At 36.2% G+C, this 16,754-nt stretch overlaps 3 protein-coding genes across 6 annotated transcripts; 2 read left to right on the top strand and 1 right to left on the bottom strand.

Annotated features, from left to right (window-relative positions):
- Positions 1-377: 377 nt before the first annotated feature.
- ppa1b (inorganic pyrophosphatase 1b) lies at positions 378-5,273 on the bottom strand. Its single transcript, XM_079249297.1, has 11 exons — positions 5,140-5,273; positions 4,239-4,303; positions 3,843-3,896; positions 2,059-2,178; positions 1,855-1,941; positions 1,592-1,718; positions 1,373-1,500; positions 1,100-1,185; positions 896-971; positions 769-808; positions 378-671 (listed from the first exon to the last, which is right to left on the bottom strand). Exons 1-11 carry the CDS (start codon positions 5,198-5,200, stop codon positions 628-630), a joined length of 888 nt encoding a protein of 295 aa, XP_079105423.1. The 5' UTR covers positions 5,201-5,273; the 3' UTR covers positions 378-627.
- Positions 5,274-6,352: 1,079 nt separating this feature from the next.
- eif4ebp2 (eukaryotic translation initiation factor 4E binding protein 2) lies at positions 6,353-12,225 on the top strand. Its single transcript, XM_079248896.1, has 3 exons — positions 6,353-6,644; positions 7,701-7,880; positions 10,154-12,225. Exons 1-3 carry the CDS (start codon positions 6,512-6,514, stop codon positions 10,183-10,185), a joined length of 345 nt encoding a protein of 114 aa, XP_079105022.1. The 5' UTR covers positions 6,353-6,511; the 3' UTR covers positions 10,186-12,225.
- Positions 12,226-13,085: 860 nt separating this feature from the next.
- On the top strand, positions 13,086-16,428 carry rps24 (ribosomal protein S24). 4 transcript variants are annotated; one of them, XM_079248599.1, is made up of 5 exons: positions 13,086-13,136; positions 13,750-13,815; positions 13,914-14,123; positions 14,740-14,853; positions 16,326-16,428. In XM_079248599.1, exons 1-5 carry the CDS (start codon positions 13,134-13,136, stop codon positions 16,326-16,328), a joined length of 396 nt encoding a protein of 131 aa, XP_079104725.1. In that variant the 5' UTR covers positions 13,086-13,133; the 3' UTR covers positions 16,329-16,428. The 4 variants fall into 4 exon arrangements, with proteins under 4 accessions (XP_079104725.1, XP_079104723.1, XP_079104724.1 ...); XM_079248597.1 differs by having other exon boundaries at positions 14,740-14,877; positions 16,326-16,408; XM_079248598.1 differs by lacking the exon at positions 16,326-16,428 and adding an exon at positions 15,759-15,779.
- The last annotated feature ends 326 nt before the right edge of the window (positions 16,429-16,754 follow it).

Here is a 16,754-nt window from a genome sequence, read left to right on the forward strand (position 1 = left end):
AACCAGACGAATGAACTAATACAGGGGTGGCCAAATCCAGTCCTTGAGTGTCGCAGTCAGACAAGTGTTTGGTGTGTTGCAGCAAGAAAACTAACACACACACCAGGCTTAATTAGCAGACTTGTGCAGAGCTTGACACCCAACTCCCAATTACCTAATTATTTGAGTCAGTCAGAAAAACTCCCAACATTTGCAGGACTATGGCTCTGGAGGACCGAAGTTGGCATCCCCTATACTAAACTCTAAGAGAAAAACCATGAGCAGTGAGCACTAGGTGGCAGCATTAGGAAACCAAGGGTTCAGTCAGTTTTAGAAACTTTCATTCTTGGTGTTTTTCTAACAACATTCACAGCAATGACTACTCATTGAAGTCACACTGATAACTTAACCAGAGAAGCTTTATTAAAGCAATTCATACTGCGCAGAAATATCTACGACACATTACCTGTACTTGAATGACAACACATCTCCAAAGAGATCTTTGTTAAATCATAATTAATTGGTCATGGCATGAGCACATTTTGACTCTTCTCTGTCTCTACAGTATCTAGCCACTACCCCTCCATCTATAAGACATCCATCTTCAAGTATTTTTGACACAGATGAGTCTGTCCTGCTCTGATTCCTTCAGCTACTGGACCACTTCTTCTCATAGTAGAACCATTTATCAACTGCAAATGAAAAAAAGATTGAAATCAGACTCACATTATGTCAGTGTTTTTGTTTTGTTTTTAAGCAGGAAATTTTGGACATTTTATGAAACTGTACCTGATGAGGGGATCGGCTCTTCTTTTCCACAAGGACATGTCTAAAAAGAGAGGAAAATGTCAGCTGAGGACATCTTGGGTTTAAATCTGGGGTGTGTTGCAAAATAAGATGTTGTAAAACATCTTACCTCACCAACTGCAGCTTTGGCCTCATCTGCTGAGCAGCAGTAAGGGCTTTCACCAGCTGAGACACATGTGTTTTTGCTGTTTTTTTTCCAGACATTTACATTAGATACAGTTAAGAGAAAAAAACAATGAATGTAAATATTGTAACCAAATCTTAATGTGTATTAGATGAATAAAAGTTAAAAAAAGTCAGCTGCTGCATTTACCAGTTGAGCTCCCCTGCATTAGTCTGCTGGGAAATGAGGGCTTTCCAGAAGTTGTGTGTGCTTTTAATTACTTCAATGGCAAAGTCCTGAAATAAAAAACAGTAAATGTTCAGCTCAGAGTTAAGTTCATGTTTTCAAATAAGCTTTTTATTTAATAAGTCCTGAAAAATGTTTTTTTTTTCTTTGTCAAGTCAGTAAGGGACACCTCTGGTTAAGTACTTTAGTACTCAGTTAAATCTTTTTAACTAGAATAAATGTGTATTAGTAGAGAACCTTGTCTTTGAACTCCTCATTGAATGCAAAGTGGTTTTCTGGTTTCCCATCTGGCACTTTGTACCTCCTGAACCAGTCCACTGTAGCTTCCAGATACCCCGGTTTCAGGCGCTGGACATCGCTGATGTCTGTAAAACCACAGGAAGAGTAAAACAAGTACATGATGTCACTGATGCATAACTGTCAACACACCAACAGAGAATAAACTTAGAAGCTTACTGTTAAATGCACTGGCTTCAGGGTCCTCTATGTTGATTGCAATCACTTTCCAATCAGTCTCACCCTCATCAATCATGGCCAGGATCCCCAGTATCTTCACTCTGATTACCTCCCCACGTGAGCACACCTAGAGAAACAGTTTGTGTCTCCTTTCTCAGTATTCCCAAGAAAGCATCAAAAGCAACTTCCACTGTTTACTCTGATGTGCCGGAATGTGCATTAACAATGACAACATGCATCAATATTATACAGGAGTTCTGTACCTTACTGCCGATTTCACACACATCGATGGGATCATTGTCGCCACAGCAGCCAGTGTCTCCATCCTTATGTGCTGGATCTTCCCATGTCTTAAGAGAAAAAAACATTTAAAAAGCAGTTAAGGATGATGAAAGTCTAGTACACTCAATAAGATGAATAGCAAGAGGACACACAGGTTTCACATAAATTTCACAGGAACTACTGACCTGAGGAATTGCTCCGTAGTTCCAGATGTAGCCTTTATGTGGGAAAACATTGGCAACAAACCGCAACTTGCCCTTTTTCACATCCTGCTTTATTGGATTCAGCGTGTCTTTTGTAGCAATCTAAAATTACAATTTGTAGAAGTGTTACTATTCAAGATGGTGAATTACATTTAAAATATTAAACACAAAGGCTTAAAATATCCATTGTCTGCATACCCATCAATATTGCCTTTTCTTTAAAATACATAAGAATCTTGGGAAAGTACAGAAAACAGTATTTTAAAGACTTTAGAGTAGCATTATCAGAGTACTACATACAGCATATACATTATTCATGTACTGAAATTTCTTACTCAGAAAATCTGAAAATATTTGCATTTAAATATATGTAAGTAGCAAAAGCAAGAGTATTTAATTAGATTTTTTTTTTTACAACAGTCATGATGCCATCTTCATTCACTGCAGACCGACTAATAGCCCCTCCCAGCATGAACAGTTCATCATGTGGCCCTTTTCCACCAACACCACCTTGTTTTAATCATTTCCATTACAATTGAGGGCAGGGTTGCCATAGCAAATATCGAGAAGTAATTTGTTTGCAGCACAACAACGGAGGACGCCAAGGTCATACTTTACTTGCTGCTCGGGTTCTGGCCTGAAATCAGGAAGATTCCATGAGCAGAACCAGAGAAGACTGTCGGTCGAAAAGCCATGTTGCTGTGGCCCGCCTAATACGACCCAAAGTTATCTAGTGTTGCTCTCATTACTCATCCCATGATGTCAAAATCTGCTCAAAAGTGGCCTTCAAACTGTACATGCACCATTTTCAGCATGATTCTGCACCGTTAGAACTGAGGTAGGTGCTTAAAGGTATGTAAGATTTTCAATATTTTCAAAATAAATTAAACAAAATAACTACAATCATAATTAGATAGTTTTTTAACATGTAGGTTCCAGTCTGTCCATATTTGATGCATTATTAAATTACAAGTCTAATTAATGACAAATGACAAAAAGCACCTTTTTTTTTACTGGTAGGCAAACATTTAAGAAGGGTCTTTGTCATTAAACTTGTAATTTAATAACATCAAATATGGACAGACTGGAACCTACAAGTTTAAAAAAAACTAATTATGATTGTAGTTATTTTTTTAGTTTATTTTGAAAATATTAAAAATCGTACATACTCCACTTTTAAAATGTGCCTTTTCGGCTCAGGAAGACCCTGATGGAAATGCCTACAAACCAGGAGGAGAGGTGTTGGACTGGGCTTGGTAGATGCTAGTGGAAAAGCTCAAAGAAAAGGGCTGCTGCTGCTTTAGCCTAAAAGTAATTTTCTTTTCTTTTCTTGGAGCTCTATCCTGCAACATCTTAGTTACATGTTGCAACCAGTTCAGGAGACAGTGAAACAAAAAGGTATATCAATGTTACTTAGGGATACTCTTATCATTACAAGAAGTTTTTAACCTGAGTGGGTTTGGGTTGTGTATTAATAGTCCCCTCCTGAAAAGGTGTTCATAAAGGAGTTGCATTCTGTAACCATGCTAGTTAGAGGTAAACCAAGCCTGCTTATCTGCATGCATTTTTATCCCAAAAGAATAACTTAAAAAACATTTATCTAGATAAAACATTGAGAATTGTCGACTCTTGTTTCTGCTCAAGTGTTAGTGGTCATTATCTGGGTCTTAATGTGAACAACGCTAAATAGACTTTGGTTAAATATAAACTGAATCTAGTTAGGTCCAATCCAAACCCTGATGGTATCTGTTTAAAGATAGTCTCACCTCCATCTTTGCATTTGTCCATCTTGGTACCTCAACAACCATGTGGAAGATGTTCTGTTAAAGAGAAAACCAAAAAAAGACGAGTTTAGGTTGCACTAAAGTGATATTCTTTCCAAACACATGCATGTTTAACTGTTTCACAAAAGTTATTCTCCTGGAAGTATGGGAGATATCGACAGAGCACTGAGAAAACAAAGAGTAAAGGTCACCATTTCTCTGGCAGATTTTAACTTTCAAGTATTATCTGGGCCAGATCTGTTATCAAACAATTCAGATATTGAAGCAATAAAACTACATTTAACAGCACTGTAAGTCTGACTTAACTATTGGTTAGGTATAGAGGAAACAAGCATATCCATATATTTTATGAAGCAAAATTTTATAAAGGTTCCTTACCTGACTCTCATCAGCATATATTGGTATGTCATGGAATGGTGAGATGTACTTTCCTTCAGCATTTTCTGTTAAAAATAATTAATGCAAGATTAGTATGATTACCTTTTATGTGTTTTGCTCTCTCGTCTGCAAGTTCAAGTAAATATTTATCTGACAGTCAATCAGCAGTCGAGATAGTAGGCATTACAGAACAAGAAACGCGAGTTTAAAGCACCCTCCTTAAAAAGGCTTTTGTCCCATATGCAACAACCAGAACACCCACAATCTGAACTCAGTTTCGTTTTCAAAGTGAATGCTTTTTATAAAACAAAAACTGTTTACAAATCTGTAAATTAATTCCTTTTTAGTAACATGTTTAGACTGGAGCTGTAAAGCACAGCGCACAACCAACATTAAATAATCTCAATTTAACAAGATGATATTTGCAAGAATTTGCACAGCCTACTTTGTCACACAGGGTAACATATCACTGGTTTTATTATAGTCCAAGAGGGCGTTGTCTTACCACCCAAGGCATACATGACGTCTAAAAGCACCTTAATAAATTCCCAGAGACAATAAAGTAACTTTCCTCATTAAAATCCAATTATGGACTGAGAATAAAACTGTCAGTTTATCATCATCTCATTTGGTGTGACACGGCAAATTGAGAATGTAGCGCAACTTAAAAGGACTACAAAAAAAAAAAAAGTTATAGTATGAAACAATTCATTTATTTACATTATCATTAAGTTTGAGCACAAATATCAACATTGTAATCATGAAATACACCAGCAAAAATAGATCAATTATTAACAATGCATTAGTGACACGTGGGAGGTTGCTACTGACCTGTGGTGTTCAAGGGAGAACACCCAAGTCACTAAAATCTCAATTTGAATTCTTCTCGTTTTCTACTTACTGAAAAACAAACGGTAGCTCAGGGAGTTCGGGTTCCCCCTCTCTTCGACCGTGAAACTCATGATTAAATGCGAATTTCTGATTCAGTTTTGTTTAGAAATTGAGGATGGCGACGGAAGCAAACGCCTGCACCGGGGTAGTCTTAGTAGCTACACCGCATGCGCATATTGTCAGCGATACCTTCACGGGCTGTTGGAAATATCGAGCTTATAAAATTGAAAAGGAGTAGCGTTCAATATGAAGAGTCCACCCATATATTTTCAGTAATATCTTAAATATTATAGTACAATGAGACACAATGAACAGAAAAACACTGAAAAATATTATCTAGAGCAGAATCTTGCCTCCAAGGATTGTGTTTATTAATAATAATAATAATAATAATAATAATGATAATAATAATAATAATTTTTTATTATTATTGATAATTGTGTAAGAAAAATACGTCTACTTGGCATTTACATGTTCCCCAGTGCATGTGTGAGATCTCTCACTGTAGGAGTTATTGACCATTCAAAATCAGTCATTGGAAAAACTTTAAATGCAGATACTAGTCACTTGTCCAGGGTGTGCCTACAACGTAGATGGATATGAATATTATTTTCAGTTTTCCTCCAATATATTTCCATTGTTTTCATTATACCCTTTTATGAATTTATTAATTTAACCAAACAAATCATCATTCAAGTTTATATTTATCCTAAATGTGTAAATTACTGTATCATTAACGGGTTCATTGGCAAGACTAAATCTTTAACAAGACTCCAGTATTGAGTCTAAAGTACTTTTGAGTTTGAAGTAATATGAAGAACCTGATGTGGTCATAAGCCTTTTACTTGTCAGCTTCATAAAAATGTGAGGAAATCCATGATAAGTCTTTGAATGCAACGACTTGATAGGAATGAAAAAATATAACTAATTATTTGCGATAGTTATTGTTATACTTTCAGATCTCCATTTATCATATTGTTATTATCATTTAATGTTACGTTTTAACAAATTATAACATTCTTTTCCCGTTTTTCAAATGGAATGGGCAAAAACTTCAGCAGGTGTCTCTTTTGTTTATTTTCTATCAGCATGCAATATTTATAAAAGGAAAATATAAATGAAATTTACTCAGTTCATCAAAAGTAGGCCGGCCCTTTAAGTCACGCTCTACTCTGACTTCATATCCGTCCGCAGCTCGTCGTGCTTCCTGCCTTGCTGAGGGAGGGGAAGGCGCTGACGGCTGGTAGGACGAAAGGAGAGACAAGAAAGCGTTAGGGAAGCGATAAAAGAGTGGGGAACGGCCCGGGTTTCCACCGTCCGTCGGGATTTAAATACCACAATTTTCTGTAGCTGCTTGATTTTTGTTTCAATTGGCGCTGAAAATGTCGACCAGTCGTCAGCTTAGTGAGAGCAGGGCCATCCCGACCAGGACGGTGTTGATCAACGACACAACGCAGCTACCTCATGACTACTGTACCACCCCTGGAGGCACTTTATTCTCTACCACTCCTGGAGGTTAGACATCGCCTTTGTCATGTCCTCAATTTAAAAAAAAAAAAAAAAAAAAACAAACCAAAAGATTATAATTGTGCATACTTAGCTTTTTGTTGTATTTTTGCTCTTAGTTTCTGTCACTGTGGCCTTGGCTTGCCTTGTCATCCTGATCAAAACAAAAACAAAGATTAGCCCCGCCCATTTGGTGTCCAGCTGCAGTCTGATTGGCTGATTTGCAGCGCAGAGATACTTGCGTTGCAACCTATTAATTTAGTTTAATTAGCTAAAATGTTTAGTCTAAAAACTGTTACGGTTTTGTGGCTATGTGTCATATTATTGCCAGATAGCCAGATGACTAATTACAGGGAAAAAGGACTCTTGCAAGGGAAAAGCAATAAGTCCAACAAATGGATTATAAGGAAGTAAGAAAGTAACTGCTGCTGTGCAAACGCATTAAATATTCCACTTGTCAAATGTACATTTTTCCAAAAAGAATATCAGACAACAGTGAAAATGTCCTTCACTGTTTTCCACAGTTTTTATTTGTACCATAAGCGCTTTTAAAAATGTATTGCTTCATTGCATAGAAATTACTGGAAATGAGTCACTGTAAAATGTTCCTGTTTTCCTGTCATGGCAAGTCGAAGTGCTAGGTGAAAAAAATACTTTGAATCATACTTGCATTAAACCAGTAAGTGATCAAAAACACTCAATTGAAGCATTTGCAAAAATAAATTAGTAAAGAAGAGTGTGTTTTCTTCTGATCTAATTTTTCTTTCTGTTTTTTTTTCTTTTTTTTTTTGTTGTTTTCTTTTTTGTTGTTCTCAGTCATGTCTATTTGCCACCAGTTTAACTGGAACTGTTAGGGCTAGATGTGTTTTCTGAAACAATAGCTGCTGTATGACATGTAAATTAATGCTGGCAGGCTTGAATGGGAACCCTCTGGAAGATAACCAACCTTTTTACTGTTGGCACATCGTATTTTACCCTCCTAAAATGTCTTCAATGTGGGTGAGATGTTTGGTAGAGTTGGTTGAAGGCACATAATAAATATAAACTTGTTGCATTTTGCTGTAGGAACCCGGATCATCTATGACCGAAAGTTTCTACTGGACAGGCGTAATTCTCCCATTGCCCAAACTCCTCCAGCACATCTGCCTGTCATCCCAGGAGTGACCAGCCAAAATATCCTGAGAGAGAACCAGAAGAATGAAGCCAACAACCACATCAACAACCATGATGGCAAACCCACAACAGGCAAGGCTCATCATACGTATTGAGTCTGCAATTCATGTTTTTGGAAAAGATTGATTGTAATTGCTTGAAGTCTGAGGTTTTTTTTTTTATTTTGAAGAATACTCTACAGTTGTATGTTCTATTTAATGCCATCAACACACTCGTATCTATAAAACCTGAAAACTCCCACAGTACATAAGTCTATTCACATAAAATTAATCACATCATTATAAAGAGCATCTGAGAAAATGTGAATCTGTGTGACTTAAAGTAAATAAAATCCAACAACACTGAAATGTTTTTCAACGCCACATTGCAAAACAGTACTAATTTCATCATATAATATACACATTGACATGATCAAATTCAGAGAGTCTGGATAAATGTCTAAATACAAAGGACTAATCTGAACATCAGAATTGACAGACTGTAACCCTTAGGTAGCTTTCCATTAAAAATGCAACTTGTGGAAATCACCGCATTTGTCTAGGAACACTTCTGAAAACCACTGTCAGGAAGCTTGGTTTGCATCAGCCTCCACAAATGGAAGTTATACTCTGTCCTTTCAAGATGAAAACATAAAAAGGCCATTTACTATCAAATAACATTGCAGAAAGACATTAGAAACACATTCCATTTAAAGTGCAATGACATACAACCAGCTTACATGCAGTATGCATACCCAGATACATTTTAAGAAAAGTGGAGAAATACTATAATGATAATATAATGAATTGGTATATTGCAGTTGTTTGTGGATCTACATAACTATGGCAGAATCATAGCTGAAGTTATCAATCATGATTGTTCATTTATTTGAGAACATCATATCTTTTTATTGAATACCATATCCTTTTATTGACATTAACCTTGGTTAAAGTTCAGTAAAGCTTTTGACACTGTCTTTTAACTGTAACCATGTACCAGAGCGGGAGGTTTTCTTATGTCCTTCATTAATTGATTAATATTAACAATTGTCTCAGAGCAATAAGAGCTCGGGTTTCAATCATAGTGTTGCGTTGTGGTAGAGCTACTACAGTACTACAGATTTTGTGCAGTATTTTTATTTGTTCCACATTTCAGACTAATAAGTTTGCTTTACCTGGCTTATTGACCATAGGATGTCTGTTTTTACCATCTTCTACATGTTACATGCAAAAGGCACCCTATCAATCCTTCCACTCACTATGAGCAGCTGATGTACTGTACTGAGTCTTACAATCAGAACAAGCTGGTGTAAATAAAAAACAAAAAGATGAATGCAAGTGACAGTAATGTGGAGTCTACAAAACTCATTTGAAAGTTAATTATCTATATTTTAAAACAAGCAAGGTGCTGTATTTAAAAATGCGACATGTAGCCTGGGCTAAATTGTATTAGAAAAAAAACTATATAAACTATATTCCAAATTCCATTATATTCACATCTTCTATACAACTTAATTCCTCATAAAAATGCTTTCATTTACATATTTGTCTCTATAAGACATTTCAGATGTTTAGACTGAAAAGGCAATTGATTCAGAAGGTGTACCAATGTTGGCTTACTTTTACAGCATTCCCAGGCTTCTCTAATCAAATCTTTATGTTGTAGTTGCAGATCATCCAAGAAAAGTACCATTCAAATAATTAAAATACATTGTTTTTGTTTTTTTTTACTGAACTTGATTGCACTTACATGTGTGATGGTCTTCTACAGAGGAAACTAGAAGTGTTCGGCATACTTTGGCCAAAATTGTGATTTCCTCTCCATGCATGTATACAGAAATGATCCATTTACATGACTAGGTTGAACTCTAACCATTAAGTGACTGATGAGCTGTGCATGTAACCTCACTGAAATACAAAACACCGCTTCCATTCATCATAGAAGTACAAGACTGGGTGCTAAACTGCTTTTCCTGCTTGTTAGAGCTGTCACTTAATGCAAACATTACAAAATACAAGGGGGATAAAAAGGCCCCTAATTTTTATTTTAGCAGCTAAGCACTTTTCTCAAATGATGTTTTTTTTTCCTTCCAAAAACCACAAGAATCCCAATAGATCACTGCTGAAAGAAAAGTACACATCCTCTACACAATGTAGTCAAACACCAGTGTCTCCAGTTGAGACGCAGGTACAGGAGGTAATTGTCTACAAAGCAGTGCAATTCACAACGGCCATTTATTTTTGTGCATTATAATTAGTAAATCATTTTAATAAGACATGGCATTTTAGAATTGAGATGTGTTGAATAAGTTCAGCCTCTTCTACATGTTTTAATTCTGTGTTTGTTTCTGTGTTTTTCTTTTCAAGGTGACGATGCTCAGTTTGAAATGGACATCTAACAGACTGGAACCACACCAGCATAAGCAAATGACCTGGCATTCTGCGTGCCAGTGGCTTGGCTTTTAGAAACCAATGTTGTGAGCCCTCATGGCAGCCATCTACTTTAGCTCTTTGTCTCACTGCTGGATGTAATGTGTGTACAATAATGGGAATTCAGTATATCATGCATACACATACAGAGAAACCAACTCTGGAAATTAGGTTAATTTGGGTAAATTTTCATGGCTACCAGTCGCAGTACAAATCAACAATTACACAACAACAGAGAATGCCTGATTATTTTGTCCCTCAACAAATGTCCACTTACTCATTTGCAGTGTTCATCTTGCAGCTATCTTTGAGTCAGGAGTTCTAACAGAGCAGATAAAAAGAAAAAGAAAAACACAAAATATTTCAACTTCATTAAGAGAGGATTGGGACATTTTAGCACTGGCCTTAGAATAATTTTAAAAGCTTTGATATTCATCACAGTTTTTGGTTTTGAACACCCTTGTTAATTTGTTATTTAAGCAAAAAAAAATTTTCCAGTTTTTTTTTTTTTTTTGGAACTACTTGAAAAAACACCTCAATCTATTATCAGTTAGACCTCTTAGTTTCCAGTGATGGTATGCAAAGGGATGCTGAGTTGCTTTGTTTTCCAAATTAGGCGCCAATTTCATGCCATTCCAAGTTTTTCATTTCCACTACCAACACAAGCCTGTGTGACTTTCCAATTTTTAGGGGAAAGTTTTTATTTTTTAAAATAAATTTTAACTAACAGTTGAAAAAAGAAATAAATCAGGGAATGATTGTATGGAAAGCAAATCATAAGTGCATCTATTGAAATTAAGTTTTTTGTGTAGAATTCATTTCAGTAGGATGTAATGAAATATAACCACTCAAGAAACATCTCTACACTTTGGTCAAACTTGGCACAAACTTTGTGGTCAGGTTTTTGTTGATCCGACGACATCATCCTTGGCACAGTCTGCCAGGTATTTTTCAATATAATCAGAGAAACATTTAGAACAACAGGGAAATGGTTAATATGCCTATACTCATTTTTGGGTAAGATCCAGGAAGATTTAGAGAAAAAAAAAAAACTTGAAGTAAACCAGATGTTTTATATGCGTTTTTATTTTTAATACAGTTTCTTAGTATTGAGGGTATTTGTTTGGCTGTTAGCTTTGTCAAGCCTTCAAATTTGCTAGATGTGTTAAGGAAACAGAAAACATAATTTGCATCAGGCTTGACAGACACTGTACCAGAATCTACAAATCTGCTTCCAGTGTCCTTAATTAGTTTGACATTACCCTATGCTTTTCATGCGTCTCACCCGCCCATGCCTTACATCGCATGAAATGCAGTAACTAAAGTAACTGTCTACTCCTTGTCATCAGTTTGTACTTTCCAACAGATGTTTATTTTTTCACCGTAACATTGAACAGGTAACATTGTACTTGGCAACAGAGCAAAACATTTTATTTTATAGACTATTTCTCCCCTCAAAACAGTGGTGAAGTTTGGAAATGTGATGGTGTACATGACTTTATGGGATTCTGGGATAAGTGCCACTCATTTTATCCTAGTAATTAGTTTATGTTTAACATCTCTTGGTCATGTAAACTTATTTTCTAAATAGCAACTTTAAAATTGCTTTGTGAACCACCATGCAAATCCAGTTATTTAGTCATGTTTATTTTATTTTGTTGCTATTTGTTTTTTTCTAGTGTGACTGGAACTGTTTGGGCCCTGTCTTTTTTTTTTTCCTTTTTTTGGATTTGCAATAAAGCAAAGTAAGGTGACATGTTCATCACTAGGTTGCTTGAACCCTGTTTGTATTGCACAGTTTTAGAAACAAATTTTCATGTTACGGCATAATGATTCAGGTCGCAGAGTCATTTCAAATCTGGTTTGACAGTGAGGGCCTAACATTTTGTGTTGACAGAGATTTGAAACAAACTTACTGTATACATTTGTTCTTATTTCAAATAACTTTATTTCAAATTAAACTCCAATGCCAGTGGACACTGTTGCTGCAAAATCAATAAAATTCTGTAACAGGAAAAAAAGTTTCTTTTCTCTCTATTGTCTTGTTTTTGTAGTTGCTCTTGTGTGCCAGCAAGAGTACAATGAAATTATTGAGGAATTTAATTAAACTTAAAGGTGAGATAAAGCATCAGTAAATGAAGAATACAAAAACAGGAGCTCACTGAATGGACTTAGGAAAGGCCTGGAGCCTACCTGCAGCTACTAAACAAGGGATAAAGTAGACTCTGGACAAGTCACTAGTCCAACACAAGTCCAACGCAGCCAGATGGACAACTCTTGGAGAGAATTTAAGATGGGCTAAATGCTTTGTGCTAAATACTACACAACACATTTATTTGGAATATATAAAGTATTTTACACCAAAAAGTAAAAAAAGCATTCAGTGAACAGATAGTCGTAAGAACAGGTAAGTTTGCCCAAATTATTTTATTTATTTATTGATTTATTCACGTAGTTGCTTGTTTTCTTTTTCTTTCCCATCCCCACAGTGAAAAAAAAAAACCCCAAAAAACACGATTACTGGGGCCCATGGGACTACCTCACCACAATTCTTTCCTTCTACATTCATAGACTTTTGTTGACTCTATAGTTAACCCTCTGTAAACATTCATTGAAAGATCTTGACCCGTGCAAGTTCAAGTTGACCATGTCAAGGTTTGTTGGTTTTTTGAATGCAGAACAAATGTAATATTCAATAGCCATATATTTTCCCTTGGTACTTAATATAGTAAATAACATGTTGATAAATGAATTGCAGTTTCACATTCAAGTAGACGCGCGCTGTCAAAAACGGAAAACAGATTTATTTTAGTTCAGGCAATAAGAGTATGTGCTCTATGAATTTTCTACAGGCATTTTTCCGGCCGCCTGCCGGTCCTTCCTCCTTTTTACGTCCCTGAGTGAGGCCGGCGTCAAGATGGTGAGTCTTGTGGTGAAAATTGTAATCAAAATCTATTGATCATCGAAGCCATCCGTACACCAATACACTTTTCTTAAAGTTTAACTGGTGATTAAAACTCGTCCTATAATAAAATGGCAGTATTGATTAATTATTGAACACCCGGACGATAGCAGTGGTACGTTTCCAACGCTAGCCTGATTGATGTCGTTCCGGACGTCACACTATACACACACCTGCCTTTATAAAACTCAGATAATTCCCAATTTTCATTTTAATCTTTCCACTACACGAAACTCATAAACAGCATAGTGCCCTTAAGCCCATTTTCTTAGAAATTGTACCGTTGTGAAGTGTTAGCACGGAGTGGCTAGCGTTAGCAGTCACAAGGCCCATCGTTTGGAAAAGTTGAAACAGCTCAGCTATGTTGACTTAACACATAAACTTATAGAACAGTTTATGGTTATAATGAAACAGGCTATGTATATAATTAAAGTTAATTATTCTGGGTACTCTGTTCTGGGATACTCCAATCGCTGACAGCCAATGTGGCAGAAGTTGTGTTGCATGAAGCAACCTGCAGTCTTGGCTCTGAAATCTTTCTGTGCATTAACAACATTTGTCTCCCTGTCAGAATGACACAGTAACAGTCAGGACCCGCAAGTTCATGACGAACCGACTGCTTCAGAGGAAGCAAATGGTAAGATCCAGTTTGTAATACCACCATCCCTGCTGATTGCATTAGTATGTAGCAAAAAAAAAAAAAAAGACTTGTAACACTGCTCATTCTGCCCACAGGTCGTTGATGTCCTGCATCCTGGCAAAGCCACAGTCCCCAAAACTGAAATCAGGGAGAAGCTTGCCAAGATGTATAAGACTACCCCTGATGTTGTGTTCGTCTTTGGCTTCAGGACTCAGTTTGGTGGTGGCAAGACAACTGGTTTTGCCATGGTTTATGATTCGCTAGACTACGCAAAGAAAAATGAGCCCAAACACAGACTTGCCAGGGTGAGCTGAAAACAAAAAAAAGTATTTGTAATAATTGGCTCTTATTTTAACATGGACTTAAGAGATGAATGGCTTGTTTTGCTGCATATTATTTAACACAAAGACAATGTCACATTGATCACACACTGTTTAAAAAAAAACAAAAACCAAAAACCTAGTCATTTAGAAATAATGGATAGTGAGCCATTTCTGATATTAGTGATTTAAGCATGGTCAGTATTTTTGTAAAACAATATGAAGTGTTTTTTAGTGGAAGAAAAAAAAATGTTTTTCACTATTGTCAAATTGCCGTCATAGTGAAAGCCTTTTATAAAGGGTGTTTGTCTAGGCTGGGACCACTCTAGCACCTATATTGCTTGTGCCCATGATAACACTACAAATCCCAGTATACAACCCCCCCCCCCCCCCCCCCCCCCCCCCCCCCCCCCCTTCCATTAATGGAAATATCCCTCAGTCCTCTTCCAGTGTCATTTCCAGTGATACTTATAAATGCACTTATGCAGAGATAACAGTTTTATGCCTTAAATCTGTTTTTATATCTAAGTCCTATTGTGATGCAAGAAAGGTATGATTTCAACATGTTCATGACTTGCCTTTTGTTTATTTTGCTCTATAGCATGGTCTGTATGAGAAAAAGAAGACCTCAAGGAAACAGCGAAAAGAACGCAAGAACAGAATGAAGAAAGTACGAGGCATTAAGAAGGCCAGTGTTGGCGCTGCTGGCAAAAAGGTATTGTGACCATTTTAAATATTTGTCTCTGCAAAAGTAATATTTAGCTATACTTTTTCTTACACAAATACAATGTTAAATCTAGAGAAGGAAACATGTTTAGCCCACCGGATTATTTGACTTCATTGAACACCCATTCTTTTGTTATCCTGTTGATCTTTATTTTTCACTGCTCTTTTACTGTTTTAATTTCCTTTTTCATCTTTCCATTTGTATCAAATTTTCTTCGGAAACTGTAGAAGGTAAACGTTTATAAGTAGACTAACCGCATATTGCAGATAATCCAGAAGTTGTAGAAGGTAGCACTCCTGCCTTTGCACCCCAGCTATCTTTGAAGCTTTAGTGGTTTTCCTTTTTGGATGTGCATCCCACATCCAATATGAAAGGATTTTACCCACTGGTTATTACTGACTTGGCTGTCGTTTCTTATGTTACTAATAAATACTATAATGTACTAATGGTCATGGTTGACCCTGTCTTGAGAACCACCTTAAAATGTGAAATCTTACCCATTGATTAAGGTTCTTTAAAAACAAATAAACAAAAAAAAAAGGATAATTGTGTACTAACCAGTGATGTCCCCTACTGTAGATTTTAGTAAAACCTCTTGTACCTCGGTACCCCTGTTAGGTGCCATTCACTTAATTCACATAGAACAGATCTCTGAATTTTAAAACCTGGCTGAACTGTGTTTAATGTTGTGCAGTTTTGTTTGTGATAGCAACAGCACTGCTGCATAATAAAAATATTAAATAGTGTATATTGACTTTGAGCTACATGTTAGTGCAACTACAGAAAGACAATTCAGAGATCTTTTTTATCCTATGTTTCAATGTCAACATGTTAACATTTATTTTGTTCAATTTTTTGTTCTTGATTTTGCTTCCCATGGATTTCTTTTGCAGAAATGAGGTGTCAGTTTACAGGTATAGAAGCAGAAAAAGCATGGTGTGCCACTATTTTGCACAGCCTAAGATGATAGACATCAGCTGTCATGCATGTCACACACTACTTTTCCGTGCAGTACTTCCCTCAATGTTTTCTCCATTTCCTATGTTGTTCGAAACACCTTGGTCTGTAGGTTTTTTCACTCCCCCAGCCCCCTTTTCCCACCGTCTATGCTGTTTGGGTGTATGTAGTAGGTTTTACCCACCATAACTTGCACTAAAAAAGAGCTTTGAGGGTGGAAAAAAAGTTTCTAAAATCTTGAAGGGAAAAAAAAAGATCTTGTGTAGCATGTTCTGGTTTTTGTGTTTGTTTGATGGGAGTTGCTAAATTAAAAGTCTGCAAATTTGTGAAGTTACACTTAAGGTTTTGCTCTGTAAGATGTTACTTAGGCTGCAATGTTAAGTTAAACATACTACTACTTAAACATTCAGTTTGTACTGTTCAACATTAAAATACTCACATTGACAATGATTGTATTATAGTAATTCAGTTTGCTGATAGTAACTGCTGTTATTTCTTTGCAGTGAGCCTGGACAGCCAGGGAGAGTCTTCGTGCTCAAGATGTTCTTGTATATTGTCATCAAATAAAGTTTGGGGAAAAAACTCACGTTTGTGAATATTCATTTATACAGCTTTTTTATGTTGAGCTGAAGATTATAATTTAAGATAATAAAAGTTTCTATTCATTAGTGAAATGACTTTTTGCACTGGTGTACGCACATGAAAAATGCAGCATTGAATTTGAAGAGTTCAGATATGTGATTATTTTTTGTGCTTTGGGATTTTAATGTGTAACCACTTGTGTTAATGGTGACATCCAGTGGTTGTACAATGGCACTACAAATCTGCCATTTTTACCCATTCATTTACAAACTGGTTTAGAAAATGTTATTCTCTGACAGAGCTGTTGGTACATGACAGCCGTGGTCTGTAGTTTATCGTCTAGTCCTGTC

The sequence above is a fragment of the Telmatherina bonti genome, assembly GCF_933228915.1.
Source record: "Telmatherina bonti genome assembly, chromosome: 11".
In the NCBI taxonomy this organism is placed as follows: Eukaryota; Metazoa; Chordata; class Actinopteri; order Atheriniformes; family Telmatherinidae; genus Telmatherina; species Telmatherina bonti.